The sequence below is a fragment of the Aedes albopictus genome, chromosome 3 (assembly GCF_035046485.1).
Source record: "Aedes albopictus strain Foshan chromosome 3, AalbF5, whole genome shotgun sequence".
Taxonomy (NCBI): Eukaryota; Metazoa; Arthropoda; class Insecta; order Diptera; family Culicidae; genus Aedes; species Aedes albopictus.
This window is the reverse complement of record NC_085138.1, coordinates 72,656,348-72,675,473: the sequence shown is the minus strand read 5'-3', so window position 1 is coordinate 72,675,473 and position 19,126 is coordinate 72,656,348. Positions and strand designations below refer to the sequence as shown.

The window sequence follows — 19,126 nt, the reverse complement described above, 5'->3', positions numbered from 1 at the left end:
CACTAGGAATTCCACTAGGAATTCCTCCAGGAATTTCACTAGGAATTCCACTAGGAATTCCTCCAATAATTCCACCAGGAATTCCTCCAAGAATTCCACTAGGAATTCCTCCAGGAATTCCAGTAGGAATTCCTCCAGCAATTACACTAGGAATTTCTCCAGGAATTTCACTAGGAATTCCTCCAGGAATTCCACTAGGAATTCCTCCAGGAATTCCCCTAGGAATTCCTCCAGGAATTCCCCTAGGAATTCCTCCAGGAATTCCACTAGGAATTCCTCCAGGAATTCCACTAGGAATTCCTCTAGGAATTCCACTAGGAATTCCACCAGGAATTCCACCGGGAATTCCTCCAGGAATTCCACTAGGAATTCCTCCAGGAGTTCCACTAGAAATTCCTGCAGGAATTCCTCCAGGAATTCCACTAGGAATTCCTCCTGGAATTCTTTTAGGAATTCCTCCAGGAATTCCAGTAGGAATTCCTCCAGGAATTCCATTAGGAATTCCTCCAGGGATTCCACCAAGAATTCCATTAAAAATTCCTCCAGGTATTCCACCAAGAATTCCTTCAGGAATTTCACTAGGAATTTCTCCAGGAATGTCTTCAGGAATTCCTCCAGGAATACCTTCAGGAATTCCTCCAGGAATACCTTCAGGAATTCCTCCAGGAATACCTTCAGGAATTCCTCCAGGAATACCTTTAGGAATTCCTCCAGAAATATTTTCAGGAATTCCTCCAGAAATTTCTTCACGAATTCGTCCAGGAATTACACAAGAAATTCGTTTAGGAATTCTTCCAGGAACTCCTCCAGGAACTCCTCCAGAGCTTCCTCCAGGAACTTCTCCAGAGATCCCTCCTCCAGGTATTTTACCAGACATTCTTCCTGGAATTCCTCCAGGATTCCCGCAGAGATTCCCTCAGAAAATCTTCACGGAATTCCTCCACGAATTGCTCCAGGCATTCCTCTCGGCGCTTATCCAGGAATTCTTCCAGACGTTTGTCCAGGAATTCTTCCAGGAGTTCCACCAGGAATTCCACCAGGAATTTATCCAGGAATACCTCCTAGAATACCTCTACGAATTCCTCCAGGAATTTCTCCAGGAACTCCACCAGGAATTTCACCAGGAATTCCTCCATGAATTACACCAGCAATTTTTCCAGGACATCCACCAGGAATTCCTCCATGAATGCATTCAGAAATGCCTTCAGGAATGCCACCAGGAATAACTCCAGAGATTCCTCAAGAATTTCCATCCGAAATTCCTCCAGGAATTCTTCCAGGAATTCCACCAGGTATTCCTCCAGGAATTTCTCCACGAATTCGTCCAGGAAGAGCACAAAAAGTTCGTTCAGGAATTCTACCAGGAACTCCTCCAGAAACTCTTCCAGAGTTTCCTTTAAGAACTGTACCAGGAATTCCTCCTACCTACAGAGATTCCTTTAGAAATTCCTTACGGAGTTCCTTCAGGGATTCCTCCATGATTAGCTCCAGGCATTCCTCCTGGCGTTCCCAAGGAATTCTTCCTGACGTTCGTCCAGGAATTCCTTCAGAAGTTCTTCCAATCTTCAAGAAATCCCATAAGAAAATTCCTCAATAGTTCCACTTGGATTGTTTCCTCCACTTACTTGAACAGCAATGTATCGCCCAAGCAACACACATGTTATATAAAAGTTACGACAGCGCAAGTTTTGGTTGTATAGAAGTTTATTTAACGTTATTCCAACATTTTGTTTGAATTACGTCTAATTAACTTTTATATAACCAAAACTTGCGCTGTCGTAACTTTTATATAACATGTGTGTTGCTTGGGCGCATACCCTTAACCAGTATGTGCACGAGATAAACGGCTATGGATACATATTTCGATATGGCTACGGCAATGTAGCCGGTGCTACGTGTCTGCCATTTAGAAATTTTCGTACGCCCGCCTCGTGGAGGAAGCTTTGGGAGAGCTGGATGCTGCAGGCTGGAGGGATTTATTTGACCCACTTTACGGTTTGGATGGTGATGAGCCACATGTTCGTTTGGGGTGGTTCGGCACAGTTAGCTACACATTTCATGTGCAAGAACAAACTTTTACCGTCTTCTTGACTTTAAAGTGAAGCCTGCGGGCAGTGAAAACTTTCATCTTACGAATTAAATTTTCCTTGAAGAACGAATATGACTAACCAACTTGAAAAAAGTCAATTTCTCCCACAAAGTAATTTCCGATAACGGTTTGTGGAAGGTACTCAAACGCTTAGACAGCTGGAAACGAGCAGTTTTTACCGGCAAATATTTTTCCCGTCTCACCTAGTGGATCGTTAAAGAAATCCCATCCAAAACTAACACTACTTTTATCGCTTCTCATCGTCGTCGTCCACTGCGACGAACGTCTTCATCCGCGCCGCTTGGCTATCATCAACGGTGGCGAAGACAAAAATCGAACCAGAAGCGAAAGAATGGCGTCGGATTCTTTTCTTTCAGCATTCCCCCTCTTTCACCCAGCCACAAGAAATCGGAAATGGGATACTCACATTATGCTTCCACACCACTTTGTATGCAGACGGATTTGCATTCACTTTACATTCAAAGTACACGTCATCTCCTTCCTCGATGTCTTCCGGGTTCATGTTCGTGCCCAGCTCGAGCTTCAGCGTGGGAAGATCTGCAAGAGGAAGAAAAACAGAGCGAATGAAAAAAAAAATCCGTAAGTGTTACGGGCCAAATGGAAAGTGATGGCGGTGTGCAGTAAAAGAAAAGACGGTCATCCGCTGAGCCGGTGCGGAGCGGTGTCTGCAAGGACCCCCGAAGAAAAAATAACAATCTAACTGATAGTGGCGTGGCGGAAAGCGACAGGGCGAGGGGTGGGTGGAACCCCCTCGGAGCGGAAATATCCATATCATTTTCATAGGAGATAGGGCAGCTACCGAGACCGGTTTCGGGGAATTGCATCATTCGGTTCGGAAGAAAAAGGAATCTCGCAAAAAAAGTTGTTCGCATTAAAATTAAATGCAGATAGGGCTTGGCTTCCGGGAAAGGATGGGTAGTCGAATCGTTTCGGGGAGAGGAAGCTTAAGCTAAGGAAAATAAATATTGATGGTGGATAACATCTTTCCTGAGGGAAGTGTGGGAAATATCTAGGTCAGTGTTATGGAAGGGAAGGAGGGTCCTGTTAGCCGATGTGGTTAGTGCACGGGTATTCAGCACGACCATGGCGGGTTCGATTCGCAGTCGGTTCACACTGACATTGTACAGTTGACGTTTGGATAGAACTGGGGTTCCCAATCTTTTTGTGGTGGCGACCCCCTTGAGGAATTGTCAAAACATCTTGGCTGACCCATCGAAAATTTTTAGAAAAAAAAATAATTTAATTAACGAAACCGAGATATTTGAGTACAGTGATGTAGCCAGAAATTTACAGTTAGAGGGATTTTCGACGATCAATGATACTTTTTTTGTTTGACACTCACATTTCGTAAATAATGATATCATGTACATTAAATTTGAGTCGTAGATTAACAATAGCGGCGTAGCCAAAAAAATTTCTTCTGAAAGTGTTTTATACTGAATATTTGTTTCTCAAATTGTTACTCTTGGGGTAGCGTTTGGAGGTTTGGTAATGGTTAACCCTAAAAACCAGATTAATCCACCTAGTGGTGGTAGTGCCTTTCTCGTCGAATATGTACTCATAATTTTTACGTTGACATTAGCTGATCCTAAGAACACTTATACGCTTAAGACACATTCCAGCGTAACGGGACACCGCGAGGAACTAACTTTCGTGAACGAATGACATCTGTAATCGAATTTAATGTTCATGACCATATGGTTTAACAGGTTTTATAACAAGCTTATTAGATGTACTTCCTGATGCAATACTTGTTCTATAGGGTTTTGGTTCCAATTTACTTTATATAACATGTTACATTTCGTAACGCGACACCATCGCAGAAATCTTCTTTTTAAAATTTTCATACTGAAATGCGTATATCTGCTCTGTTAAGAGGTTTTGAATAATAGAGTCTTCTAGACATTTCTTCTTTGGATTGATGTGAACAAGATTGCTGAAGTGAATTTTACTGAGAAATGTATGGTTTAGGATATGTACAGGGGATAGACAAAATGATCGGGACAGGCAAAATTTTCACTTTTCAAAAAATGTTCATCTAGCTGTAACTTTTCAAAAAGAGCATCAAATATTCTCAAATTTTCACTGTAAGTTGATAAACTAGATGTGTATCAGTGGACAAAATTTGGAAAAGATCGGGCAATTCTCCACGAAGTTATAAATATTATTGAAAAAGGTGTAATTATCCGATAGCCAACTTTGAGCTGTTATATCTCCGGATTGAATGAACCGAATGCAATGAAATTTTGTCTATTTATGACTTATATAGTGAACTTTGAAAAACTTTTGACACAACTTAAAATTCTTAATACAAAAGAAAACTATTACGTTTAGTTTATTCTTCTAATAAAACACAAAATTTTCTAAAACTTCAACATCGTTTCAAAACTCAAGATGCTAGTTAAAGCTCATTTAAATTCCCTCTAATTGTCTTCAATATCAACATGTTTTGAAGGAAAGAAACAACATAGCCTTCACTCAATAGAAAAAGTATTGGGATGCATATTAAAAATAGACTAATTTACTAAAAAATCATAAAATAAATAAAATCGCTATAACTTTTTCTCTTGTTAATAATTAATAGTTGTGTCAAACGTTTTTCAGAGCTTATTATATAAGTCATAAATGGTCAAAATTTAATTGCATTCGGTTAATTGAATCCGGAGATACAACAGCTCAAAGTTGGCTATCGGATAATTACTCCTTTTTCATGAATCTTACTAACTTTGTGAAGAATGGCCCGATCTTTTCCAAATTTGGACCACTGATACACAACTAGTTGATGAACTTACAGTAAAAATTTGAGAATATTTGATGCACTTTTCGAAAAGTTACAGCTAGTTGAACATTTTTTGAAAAGTGAAAATTTTGCCTGTCCCGATCATTTTGTCTATCCCCTGTATATTCTTGATTTAGTTTTGGGAGCGCAGCGTTACGCTCGCGTGAAAACAGTGTTTTGCAAATGGTGTCCTGTTACGGTGAAAGACATCTGGTTGTAGATCAAATGCTTTGCAAGATAGAATGTTGGTGTCTTCGGCAATGTTTTTCAGACAGATGGTAGCTATCCGGCAAGACACAAATAGGCCTTGAAACCCGCTCTGGCCCTATGGTGGCCATCGGAATGGGCTCTGGGGAACCTGTTTCGAGTTTTATTTAGCCTTCACGTACCCGAACCCCGACAACTCATTTTCAAAATGCTGACATTTCGTCGATTTTCATCCGATTTTTTTGAAGTCGCCCTTAATTGATCATAAATTGGTGCTAGTTTATTATACTCATGTGGCCATGCAATATCCGGAACCATTTCGGCGATATTCCGGATTACGCTGAGGTCAGGAGGTTGCCAAAATGGCTAAAAGTGATTATTTCGTGTGTTGTTGTGTTTGAACCATCGATTTTCAGCGAAATTTTTGTTGCGAACAGTGAAACACAACTGCGATAACCAGACTTGAATTGGTGGGTCCATCCGGATCCCCGTGACAGGTTCCGCGGGGCCTCATTGGGAACACTTCTGGTTTTCAATCTAAACATGCCGTGCGACATATCAATATTCATGATTTCGAATGACTGAGTCAGAAACGATAGGCTGAAATAGGGTCTTGTACCATTTGGGCAGGTGTACCTATTTTGGGCACTTGCCATTATAAATTGATTTTAATTTTTGTATAGAGTTATGCATGTACAGTATGTAACTCTGTACAAAGATTCAAATCAATCGATTTAAAATTGACTTAGTTATAGCGGCAAGTGCCCAAAATAGGTACACCTGGCCAAATGGTACAAGATTCTACATCCGATTCATGATTTGCACGGATTTTTTTTGCACGGCCGTGCAAAAAAAAAATACAAACAAAAGAAATAAACTCTTATTTTTGCATGATTCGTCGAGAAATGATGTAACTTTTTTGCATGGTTTTTCGTGCAAAAAAAAAAGAATCGGGTGTATGTATCAACTAATATGGTCACCCGGAACATATAGCGCAGGTTCCACGGGGGTGCTATCGGGGACATTTCTGGTTTGCAACCAAAACATGCCGAGCGACGTATCAATCTTCATGATTTCGAAAGAATGGGATAGAAAAAATTGACTTAAGTATGCATCAACTGATATGGCCGCTCCGTAACACCTGGCAAAACATTTGGTCATTTGGCAAAACAGGCATCAATGGCACAAGATACTCAGAAACAGTTTTATTGTCAGCATCATCCTACCGAATAAATAAGTATAAAAGCGAGGACTCTTATTTAGTAGTCCAGTCTACACATCCTGTCAAATATTTAATTTTTATATCGTTTATTTTTCTAACTGGTTCTATCGATTGTAAAATTTCTTATCATTTTTTTTATTTAATCATTTATTTGAAGGTTCATGCGCCATGGGAATAAAGGAGCCAATTTCATTTGGAACAAATTCTACATTTTTAAGGGGATTTTTCATTTATTCTATGTTAGTTTTGGGGAACCGTTGAACTTGCCGTTTGGTCGAGGTTAGAGAGATTTTTTTGGAGGGGATGGGGTTATGGGGGCTTTCCGTTGATATTCAGCTAACCAGTAACGATACAAACAAACGAATTTCGAGAAGAAAGAGAAGTTTTTCTACCAAAATGACAAGAGGGAGGTCATTAGACTTTCAATCAATGGTTACTAACTTATGTTGTCAAAAAAAGTAATGCAACGTCATTTTCGTGATGCATTTTACACTTTTTTGTTTTCAATAATAACACAAGCTTCAAAATATGTTTGTCGTCAAGTGAATTATACGGTGATGAATGGAGTAAAGAAGGAATACCAACCATCACTTCGGGATCTTCAAGTTTTCAACGCTGTGTGATTGTATAAACCTTTTTATAAATCATGGTGGTAATTCATTGCACATGTAAAAAAGCTTATAGCATTTAAAGAGTATGCTGTCATCACAAAACTTAATAAAATATCACTTTTTATACTAATCCACCAGATTACCAGCCCTTTGTTTACGTAGTTTTCGTAGAGAGCTGATAAAAGGGCTTTGTTCCAGTAGGGGCGTTACACCAAGAAGGATAATGCAAATATATACACCCCATAATAGCATTTCATCATGGTTACAGATTTTTGGTTAAATATTTGATCAAACCAAACTTATTTATCCACTTATGAATGTCTTTTAAATTTTCGTAACGGGACACCATATCTACGCACCCATTGTAACGCCTGCTTCTAGTTCAACGTCATCAACCCTTGCGTGTTTGTCTTCAACAATTTGGATACCGGGACGCAGATTTGCCGCAAGCCACATGGAAGCCCCTATTCCTCTTGCCGCAGTCGAGCCCTTCCCGCCAGCGACCATCAGCCGTCCCGGTCCTGCGTGTGAGATGGAAGACGGGGTCTTCCAAACTTCAACTACAGGCAAGTACTCGACTCTTTTGATCACCTCGTGCGCTGTACCATCCGTTACTTCTAGTTTGACTTCAATAATGCAAGAACGGCCATCATCTCCAATCATGACACCGGGACGCACACTTGCCATTAGCACTAAGGAAGCCCCAATTCCTCTCACCGCAGTCGAGCCCTTCCTGCCAGCGACCATCAGCCGTCCCGGTCCTGCGCGTGAGTTGGAAGAAGGGGTCTTCCGAAACCGACTTCTAGGCAAGTACGATTTGAATACAAGAAACTCGCTTCTTGAACCTTTTTCCATTTTCGAGGCCCCGGGATCTCCGGAACACGGTATTGGATATAGGCGCATCCCGAAGGACGCTCTCACCGACGCTCGATTGTACGACCACTGGAGGATAACGACTGGAGACTCCCGGTTGGCAATAGTTGGTCCGTCATGGTCGCGTGATTACCTCACACTCCCCATTTTGGACTCCGTGGGATCGAAAAGGGGTTTCAAGGCCCCAGCTAGGCGGGGTCCTCCTGGTGCTGAAGTCATGGTCTTGCCGGAAGTAGCGACTACCTTCCGATGCCCGATGACAGGTTCCTCCAAATCCTTGATAGCAAGGCGAGATCATCACGATGGTGTATTGATCTACTATCAAAACGCGTGGACGAATACCTTCTCGCAATATCCGATGGGTGTTACGACATCATCGTTCTAACCGAAACGTGGTTGGACTCACGAACTCTCTCTGGACAGGTTTTTAGTACGGAATACGAAGTTTGTCGCTGTGATCGTGGACCTCGAAACAGTCGCAAATCAACTGGTGGCGGCGTTCTCATAGCTACCAAAAAGATGTTCAAAACTAGAGTTTTAAACAATGACGACTGGGATAGTGTAGAACAGCAATGGGCGTGTATCCAGCTTACAAATCGCAAGGTGTTTCTGTGTGTTGTCTATGTGCCCCCTGATCGAACCCGTGACACCGCCTTAATCGACACTCATTCCCGATCGTTAGCGGCGGTTATTGAAAAGGCTAATGCGGTCGACGAAATCATAATCATTGGAGATTTCAACTTACCGGAAATCTCTTGGAAATCGTCCTGCAATGGGTTTCTACACCCCGATCCCGATCGATCTATGTTGAAAGTAGGTGCATCCAAACTTTTAGATAGTTATAGCTCCGCCACGTTACGACAAATCAATTCAGGCCAAACATTTCAATACGTCCTATCTGCATTTGAGAGGCTCTCTTTGTTCACTTTCTCTTTCAATTATTGCAATGCAATGGAACACTTTTCAACTATTTTTGCAGTACAAATCAAAAGAAGATTGTTTTGACCATCGTTCAATGCAAGGAGACAATCATAATACAAATAAACAGCTGAGATATTAACGAAAGAGAGGGAAACCAATGAGAGCCTCTCTTCTGCAGATAGGACCTTTAGACATGTTTGGCCTGAATTACATTACCAATGAAAATGGTCGCTGTCTTGATCTCTGTTTCGTGAGTGCTCGAGATGTCGCCCCAGCTATCTCCATTGCTCCAGTCCCACTGGTCAAACATGTGAATCACCATCCTCCATTAGTCCTCACACTCGACGATCATTGTTCAAGCAAAATGATAACTGTCGCTCCCGTGTTTTACGACTTTCGTAATGCTGACCAGCAAAGCATTATTGAATTCCTATCTGCCATCGATTGGACCGCTGTCCTCGACGAACGTAATGTGAACAATGCTGCTCAGACACTCTCGCACATCCTGGGTCATGTGATTGAGCGACATGTACCTAAGAAAGCTTTCCTGAACAACAAACCGTGGATGACTCGTGAGCTTCGTGTACTGAAGTCCACGAAGAAAGCTGCTCTTAAGAAGTACTCGAAATATCGGACAGTTTCGCTGCGAGACCATTACAAGAGACTAAACACCGCATACCATTTGAGTAGCCGCCTGAGCTTCCGACGGTACCAGGAAAACCTCCAACGGAATCTGAGGATTCGGCCCAAGTCCTTCTGGAAGTACGTTAACAGCCAACGGAAAGAGGCTGGCTTTCCTTCAACCATGACCTTCAACGAAAAAATCTCCCGTGACCCCGATGACATCTGCCAGTTTTTTGCCGACAAGTTTGCCAGCACTTTCAACAATCAAGTCATTCCCGATCGTCAAATTCATCAAGCCGCTTGCAATGTTCCGTTAATGACTGAAAGTAGTCTATACAGACTTGACATCGACAATGCCATGATTTTCAGAGCCGCCTCGTCGTTAAAGTCATCAAGCAACTCTGGCCCTGACGGAATCCCATCCGTTTTTGTGAAGAGGTTCATTGAAAATCTCCTGACTCCTCTGCAGCACGTATTCAGCCTGTCCTTGTCAAGTGGTGAATTCCCGTCGGTTTGGAAAACCGCCGTTATGTTTCCCGTTCACAAGAAAGGTGATCGCAGGAACGTCTGCAACTATCGCGGTATCACATCACTGTGCGCAATCTCCAAGCTGTTTGAACTTGTAGTTATGGACCCACTTCTCGCACATTGCAAACAATATCTGAGTGACGACCAACATGGGTTCATCTCAGGTAGGTCGACCTCGACTAACCTCTTGTGTCTTACCACGTACATTGCGGAAAGCTTTGCAGAGAGAGTCCAAACGGATGTCATCTATACGGATTTGTCTGCAGCCTTCGATAAAATCAGTCACGCTATAACGATTGCTAAGTTGGAAAGGCTTGGTGTCGACGGTAGTGTTTTGAGATGGATTAATTCGTACCTCGTCGGTCGTAAGCTGACAGTCACCGTCGAAGGCTCCGTGTCGAATGAGTTTCCGGCTCCATCTGGTATCCCACAAGGTAGCCATCTGGGGCCACTACTTTTTCTGCTATATTTCAACGACGTCAACTACGCAATTAAAGGCCCTAAACTATCATTCGCGGACGATTTGAAAATCTACTTGAAGATTTGCTCCGTTTATGATGCAAAAGGGAATCGCGCCACTTGGGCGGTGGCTTCTATATTCGTCTGTTTTCCAGTATAACTCAGTCAAATTTGAACCAATTGACACAACTTTTGGAATGTGGTGAGATAGGTATAGTCTCTACCCGTGTACAACATTTCAAGTCAATTGGTTCAAAATTGACTGAGTTATAGTGGAAAACAGACGAATATAGAAGCCACCGCCCAAGTGGCGCGATACCCTACGTCTTCAGGAAGAGCTCAATATTTTCGCGGATTGGTGCGATTTGAATGGCATGGTCGTTAATCCAAACAAATGTTCCGTAATATCTTTTTACCACATTCGCCAGCCGATCATCATCTCGTATAAGCTTAATGGCTGTGAAATTCAACGTGTCGACCATGTGAAGGATTTGGGAGTAATCATTGACACTCAGCTGACATTCAAACAACATGTATCGTACGTAGTAGAAAAAGCCTCCAGAACAATGGGTTTTGTTTTTCGCATCGCCAAGAATTTCAGCAACGTATATTGCCTCAAGTCGCTGTACTGTTCACTCGTCCGCTCAACCCTAGAGTACTGCTCGGTCGTCTGGTATCCGTATCACCAGAACGGTATGGACAGGATCGAATCGGTTCAGCGCCGCTTCATACGTTTTGCTCTCCGTCGACTTCCATGGCAGGATCCGTTTAGATTACCGAGCTATGAGAGTAGATGTCGTTTGATCCAGTTGGAAACTCTCCAGGCGCGCCGAAATATCGCCAGGGCTATGTTTGTGGCTGACACAATTCGAGGAAGAACAGACTGCCCAGCAATTCTGGCGGCAGTTGATTTGAACGTCCGTCCAAGAGCGTTACGAAACAATTATATGCTGAGATTACCGCTCCAACGAACCGACTACGGTCAGAATATTGCTATTCATGGTGCTCTTCGAGTGTTTAATAGGGCAACAACCGGTTTCGATTTTAATTTGTCTCGTGCAACAATCAGACGTAATTTTTCTGTGATATTTTGTACAAATGCTGACGAATAGTGATTTTGAGTTTGTGTTATCTGTTATAGTTGGTAGTATCAAATAGTTTTAACCATCATTGGGACAACATTGTCTGTTGATGTAAAGAGAATAAATAAATAAATAAATAAATAACGCGTCGATCAAGGTAACCCATATGTTGGAAGAAAGGTCTCCATGAGTACTAAGAGAATCCTGAAAATCATTTTTCTAAAGTTCGTAATAAATTCGTTATTACAACAAATATACTATTTTCGTAACGGGACACCATTAAATTGCGGCTATTGCAAAAAGTGCTTAAAACATATCAAAACCCATTTTTATGAAAAGTTTTATTTTGATGTATAAAATATACGTTATTATACTACATTAATAAAAAATAGGTTTGATGCTTTCGAACTTTAACATGCAAGCAGGCATATTTTAAAATGATCAATGAAAAATTACATTTTTCTTACATAAAATGCTGTTACTTCACCTAGCTATTTTAAAACGCTACCAGTCAAATTTTAAGTAAAACAAATGGTTTTCCTAAGATTGAATCTACCCTTTTTCATATGCTGGAAAGCTTGGGGAGGAATTCCACGGAGTCATGTCAGTCGATCCTGAGCGACCATTTCAAAAATATATGAAACTTTGCACAGTTTTTCAATTTCATCTAAATCGCAATTTTTCGATATTAAAACTTCATATTCATTCACGACTAACTTTTCAAAAGGGTGTATGCGAAAATAGTTCAAAAATATTCTAAAAGCTGTTCAGCAAAAACGGATTGTTCGATTGTTGTGAATTTTTCAGCAAAGTTAGATAACTAAATGATGATTCCTTAGAAAATATACACTGTAAAAAATTTATTTTTTTACTTTAAAAAAATATGATCTTTGTCACAAAAACTCAAATATCTCAAAACCCTATCTTTTTACCAACGTCAATTTTTTAGGGGAAATGGCCAATTATATCAGCTATCTACCATAAAATTTTGGTGATGGTAAACTGATAAACAAAAAAGTTATGACATTCCAAACATTTCACAATTTTTACATTTAGTAACAAAAAAATTTTTTTTCCTGTGTAAATTATTTCGAGAATTATATTTTGATGCTGATTTTATTGTAAAAGCTACCGCCTGAATTAAACAAGTTGTTTTCATGATATTTTTGTTTGATTATTCATAATTACTATAGTATCTATTTGAAACTTAGACGCGGTCCAGTGTTGTGATCAAAAATATTGAGAGTGTCATACTTTTTATTGTACGTGACTGGTGAAAAAATCCCTTGATAGTGTTGAAAAGCTGTTGTAAGAAAAGCTGTTATAAGAAAAATTGAATTAAACTTATTTTTAAGGCAAAAGCTGTATAATAAAAATTTTATATACGCGTATACGTCTAGTTTATCAGCAAAAAAAATTTACCTCCTAGAGAACAGACTTTATGATCGAAAGAATGCGAGTAACTTCAACAACAACAAATGCATGAGAGGTAGAATATTAAAAATTGTACAGTAAATTCTTTCTTCAGCCAAGCAAACAACACCGAAATAGTCTGTTAAAACAAATAAGTGATTTTGTTTATTATAATCTAACGAACAACATGAACAGTCGCTTTCTCAAAGGTCTTCAACTCAACGCTCTCTTGTAGACCGTTTGACGAAAAAAAAATGTTCAAAAGAATTACGAAATCTCACCGAAAGCATCATAGATAAACTGGAAGAGACTGGTTATGCCCAAATGTCCACATTGAATACAAATTTACGGATTTGCACGTCCTGCCGTCTAGACTTTGTCAAACGAGCCATCTGTATATCATCGGTAAAGCAGGGCGCAGGAAGTTCGAAAACGACAACAACTGAGAAATTGCCAGAAGGGCTAAGTGCAGAGAGTCATGCCACCGTACCATCAGCGACATCTGTTTAAACAATTTAATCACGCCCCTTTTCAAAAATGCTTTGAAATATTCTTCAACACCTATACCCATTTCAATATTTTTGACGTTGCAAAACACGCTTTCAACATTCATCTTGAAGAAGAGGGAAAACACTTGTCCTCAAATGTAACAGCAAATTAATGAATAAACGACTAATGCGCGGAGGGCGTGATAAAATCGGAACATTACTGTACATATAATATACATAATACATAATAAAAACAGCTTGTGTTACTCACGCAAGGCCATTAACAATAAAATCAACATCAAATTGCGATTTCCGGCCGAAATAATTTACACTGAAAAAAAATATTACTAAATGTGAAAATTGTGAATTGTTTGAATTGTCATAACTTTTTTATTTATTAGTTTATCATCACCAAATTTTTATGGTAGATTGCTAATACAATGGACCGTTTTCCCTACAAAATTACGTTGGTAAAAGGAAAGGGTTTTGAGATATTTGAGTTTTTGTGACAAAAATTATTTTTTTTAATGTTAAAAAAGATTTTTTTACAGTGTATATTTTCTTAGGAATCACCATTTAGTTATCTAACTTTGCTGAGTAATAAAATTAGCATCAAACTGCGATTTCTGGCCAAAATAATTTACACAGAAAAAAAAATCACCAGATGTGAAAATTGTGAAATGTTTGATATGTTATAACTTTTTTGTTTATTAGTTTACCATCACCAAATTTTTATGGTAGATTGCTAATACAATGGAATGTCTTCCCTAAAAAAATTACGTTGGTAAAAAGATAGGGTTTTGAGATATTTGAGTTTTTGTGGCAAAAATTATATTTTTTATTGTTAAAAAAGATTTTTTTTCACAGTGTATATTTTCTTACGAATCACCATTTAGTTATCTAACTTTGCTGAAAAGTTCATAGCAATCGAACGAACCGTTTTGGCTGTGCAGATTTTTGAATATTGTTGAACCATTTTCACATACACCCTTTTGAAAAGTTAGTCGTGATTCAAAATAAAAATTTGATATCGAAAAATGGCGATTTAGATGGATCTGAAAAACTGTGCAAAGTTTCAGTTCAATAGAAAATTATGAATTAAAAAATTTCCTTAATTTTGATGCTGTTGCTTGGAATCGCTCTGGGGCGAAACAATCACTTTGAAATTTCACACCCTTGGCGTAGAAGTGCGTGGAATGTGTCTTAATACGATTCATGTAAAATTTGACCTCCTTATGAACCCAAATTGTGCACTGCAATTCAAGATGCAAAAGGAGATTTTAATAGTTATTTATGTAACGAGTTGCAAAAAGTTGATTTTTTCAGCACGAGTCGTACATTTATCCAACGATGCTTGCTGAGCTCTTCGTTGGTCAACGGACTGATTTGGTAAGGAAAGAAAATCTTTGCATGAACTGTTTGCGTTCCTCTACCCATTTCGCCCAATCGTGTTCGGGAACCCGATGCAGAGTCTGCTCAATCACAACACGATGCTTCACACTGACAGCAGCGATCACCAGTCTACTTGCAGCATCTCGCCAACTGGTTTAACCTGGCTCATAGCACCCTAACAAGCCAATCAAATAAACGCGAGAACGGGTTCACCAAGGTCCGTGTCACCAATTTCAATTCAGCAACCGTCTAGCTCTGCTGCTCCCATCAATCATTTTCTCCGTGTTTCTGACGTCCCCGGGAAATGTCAGTGCGCTTTGGTCTCGCGATCCCTAGCCGCGATGCCTGGAACTGTTTTCCTACCGACCACGGTCGTGAATATTCGAAGCAATAGAGGCCGCATTATCACTGCACGTTGCTTGCTGGATTCTGCCTCTCAACAAAACTTTGTATCTGCCAAATTGTGCGAGAAGCTTCACCCTGCCTCAGATGCGATTGCCACAGCCGATCACCATCAATGGAATTGGTAACAAAAGCACTATCGTCGAGCATGAAGCCTACCCTACCGTTATTTCTCATGTTTCACAATTTTCCGTGACAAGCTCGATGCTGGTACTCCCGTCGATAACTGGCCATCTACCGCAGATGTCCGTCGATGATTGTCAATGGCCGATACCACCGCACATCAATCTCGCTGATCCAACCTTCGCCGTGTCCAGTGGCATCGAAATGATCTTAGGTGCCAGCCACTTTTTCCGTGTTATCCAATCCGATCGTATTTCTCTCGGTAACGACTTTCCGATGCTCCAGAATACCGAATTTGGATGGGTCGTCTCCGGAGAATATAAAGTCAGTTATCCTCGCACGTCCGACGAGCTACCGCTGAACTGGTTCTTAGATAACGCCAATACAGACAGTTCACCGAAAGATCGAGCCATTCGCTTTGCCATTTTTTTGCTGTTACGATTCTGGTTCCTGTGTCAACAATTGATGAATGATATGAGTCGTCTCGGCGGTCGGTGGCACAACGCTCGCATCCATTACAACAAGAAACATCCAGTCTTTCTTATGGGCAAGCATCGCTTCACTGATATTGCATCAACGAAAGAACAGCGTGACATACATAGTACTAGTCTAGGTACTAGTACTGGATTGTTGCGTTCGTCTGGTCATCATAAGTCCAGGGCTATGTGCGACCGGAACTTGCTATTGAATCGCCGGACGAGGTCCTGGTCCTTGCTCAGGGTACAGAGCCACCGGACGAGATTCCGTTTTGTTTTGCTTTGTTGCGAGGCAGAATCCAGCAAGCAACGTGCGGTGATAATGCGGCCTCCACTGTTTCGAATACAGGTAAATTAAAAACATCTCACTAGATTTTTAGATTCCCGAGTACCAAAATGATTACAAAAACTGTTTCCATACAAGTATCAACTTTGAAATTATACATAATGTAGATTTCTGGGATTTTTTGAAAAAACAATATTTTTAATCCTGAAGGCGTAAAGTATAGCACTGAAAACGAGTGGCATTCATCTATCTACGAACAATATGGTCAAACGGCTAACTGACCTACGGCTGATCGATAAGCAAACCCGCTCAACGCTACAAACCCAAACCTCCACATGCCCCCGCATATATGGACAACCAAAGGCGCACAAGCCAAACTTGCCGCTACGACCAGTGGTTCCCACAATAACAGCTCCGACATACCAGCTGTCAAAATACATCGCCAGCATTCTTCAACGCACTTTCACAAGCCAGTACAATATCGTCGACAGCTTTTCGTTTGCGAAATTCATTAATGAAACTACGATTCCGGATGACCACATTCTGGTCTCTTTCGATGTCGTCTCCCTCTTCACTAAAATACCGAAGGAGCTGATCATGCGAAGCATCATTTTCCGCTGGGATGACATTAAGCAAGGAACCAACATTAATCTGGATCTTTTCCTGGAGATGATCGAGCTATGTGTGGACAGCAGCTATTTCCGCTTTAGAGACACGTACTACCTACAAACCTTTGGAACTGCTATGGGTAGCCCGTTATCCCCGATTCTGGCTGACTACGTCATGGAGGATTTGCTCAACGATGTCACTGGAAAACTCAAAAACAACATACCAATCCTCAAAAAGTACGTCGACGATCTGTTCCTGGTGCTACCAGCAACGCTAGTACAACATATACTCAATACCTTCAACCATTACAATTCACACCTGCAGTTCACTGTAGAAGTTGAAAAGGACCGATCACTACCATTCTTGGACACACTAGTCATATGGAATGCAGATCAATCATTGAGAACCAGTTGGTACTCGAAGCCCATCGCATCAGGAAGGCTACTTAACTATCTATCCTTCCATCCAACGAGTATGAAGATAAATGTCGCGACCAACTTCATCCGACGTGTGACCAGCCTGACAACCAGCACGTCAATCGACCAGCAAAAACAAATAATATTCCAAGTCCTCCGCCAGAACAACTACCCCTCATCTCTGATCAATAGACTCCTCACACGATCAACGACAGACATAGCCACACCGCCCACAATGCCTATAGCACAAGCGCATACCATCCCACCGCCGCCACCGTCAACACAACCTCCAACACCACCGCCTCCTCCACCTCCGCCTCCAACGCCACCACTTCCATCTCAACCGCCTGTACCAGCCTCAGCATCATCAATGTCGTCACCAATGCAAGACCTATCACAGCCAACATCAACGAGTAGAGTACAGCCCAACGCCTCCAACCACGAATCACATCACCAATCGTCCGAAACAATCTATAGGTCAGTGCCAAACATCCCCATCCTGAGCCGAACACTTGCCGAAATCCTAAAAAAAGATTACCCATTAGTGAAAATCGCCGCAAAAACCGTAACATGCACCAAACATCTCCTCAAAAATGTAAAAGATCCCATCCCACCACTTGAACAACACAACATCATCTACAGTATTCCTTGCTCGGACTGCGACAATGTTTATATAGGAATGACCACAAATCATCTTAAAAAACGATTAGCTGGTCACAAATCAAATATAAACAAAACAATACATATGCAAAACACATCACCCCAAAATTGTAACATACAGATAACAACAGCTCTTGTTAAACACATCGTAGAAAACCAACACACATTCAATCTAGCCAACACCACAATAATTGACCGTACGTATAAATCAACAGCACTACCAATATTAGAGATGTGCCATATCACCAATACTCCCAATACGGTAAATTTTAGAACAGATGTTGATGGATTAAATACGACATACGCTGGTATTTCGCATACTATAAAAAATCAAAACTCTCGCAGAGACAGGGAACAAGCTATAAATGAATCAACATAGCCAACTCACCACTAACCTTCAAAATAGCCGTTATCAACCAATAGTACCAAGTGAGTTGATGGATGTGCGAAAGCAGTGTCTACGTCCCTTCCCAAAATTATTGTAAAATTCGCCTAAAATCTATATGTAAGTCTACTTAGAAAACTCCCTACAAAAACAACAAAACTAAATCCCATATTACAGGTGTAGAAATGCTACAAGAAGCTCCAAAAGAAACTGTGGCACTAGTTATAAATTATAACAAAAAACGATAGACAGCGTAGGTTCCTTAAATGTTAACATTATTTTGTACATGTCCCTAATTGTAAAACTGTTCTCTTTTAGTTTACCCTTGAAAAAGGCCAAATAAATTAGGCCGAAACGTCGGGCAATGCCAATTTAATCGTTTGGATTCCCTAGACTGAGAAAGCCAAAATCTCCCAAACATTAAACTTCCAGTCGAAAATGTTACGCAAACTGAAAATTACATCTTAAATCTTAAAGGACGGAAAATGTTAGCCACTCGTTTGAAATCAATAAAAACGACATTACACCGTTATCAACCAGAGGTTGCATAGACTGATCGATCACAAACATGAGACAATGGACAACACACGAAACACCAAGTGGTTTGACGAAAAGCTTTCACCGACTGGAGTGGTAATCGAACCCACACTCCGAGGCTTACGAAACGCCTTGACGGCTGATGCCGCTAACCGCATGTCCACCCACAAAACCAGCATTACAAAACGTAAGTGTTGGTTTTCGAACCAACGGGAGTGGAGGGGTTGTTTCCGATATTATGAATCACCGTAATTAAACACGTAGACTTCGTAGCTTTTCGGTTGATTATAATATTCCTAGTAGAAATCGACAACAATAGAACATAGGTTTAGTTAAAGCCTGTATCCGCAATAATCGGTACACAGAAGGCTGTAACTCTGTAATAGGTACATTAAAATTGCTCAAGTTTGGCCTGATAACATCATAAGATATGTTCATTTCAACTGCAAAATTTCATGAGGATCGGTGCAGTCAAGAACACGGCATGGAGTATCTTCGATCTTACAACGTGATTATCCGAAAT

The 19,126-nt window shown here is 40.7% G+C and overlaps 2 protein-coding genes across 3 annotated transcripts in view; one reads left to right on the top strand and one right to left on the bottom strand.

The window, feature by feature from the left end:
* Positions 1-19,126, bottom strand: part of LOC109399785 (synaptogenesis protein syg-1) — a 611,559-nt gene that overhangs the window by 431,396 nt on the left and 161,037 nt on the right. For both annotated transcript variants that reach the window (XM_062860224.1, XM_062860225.1), the window contains exon 4: positions 2,517-2,647. In XM_062860224.1, the coding sequence (XP_062716208.1) occupies positions 2,517-2,647 (131 nt within the window). The remainder of the gene's footprint in view (positions 1-2,516; positions 2,648-19,126) is intronic.
* LOC115255259 (uncharacterized) lies at positions 16,258-18,510 on the top strand. Its single transcript, XM_029853212.2, has 2 exons — positions 16,258-18,319; positions 18,385-18,510. Exon 1 carries the CDS (start codon positions 16,258-16,260, stop codon positions 18,058-18,060), a length of 1,803 nt encoding a protein of 600 aa, XP_029709072.2. The 3' UTR covers positions 18,061-18,319; positions 18,385-18,510.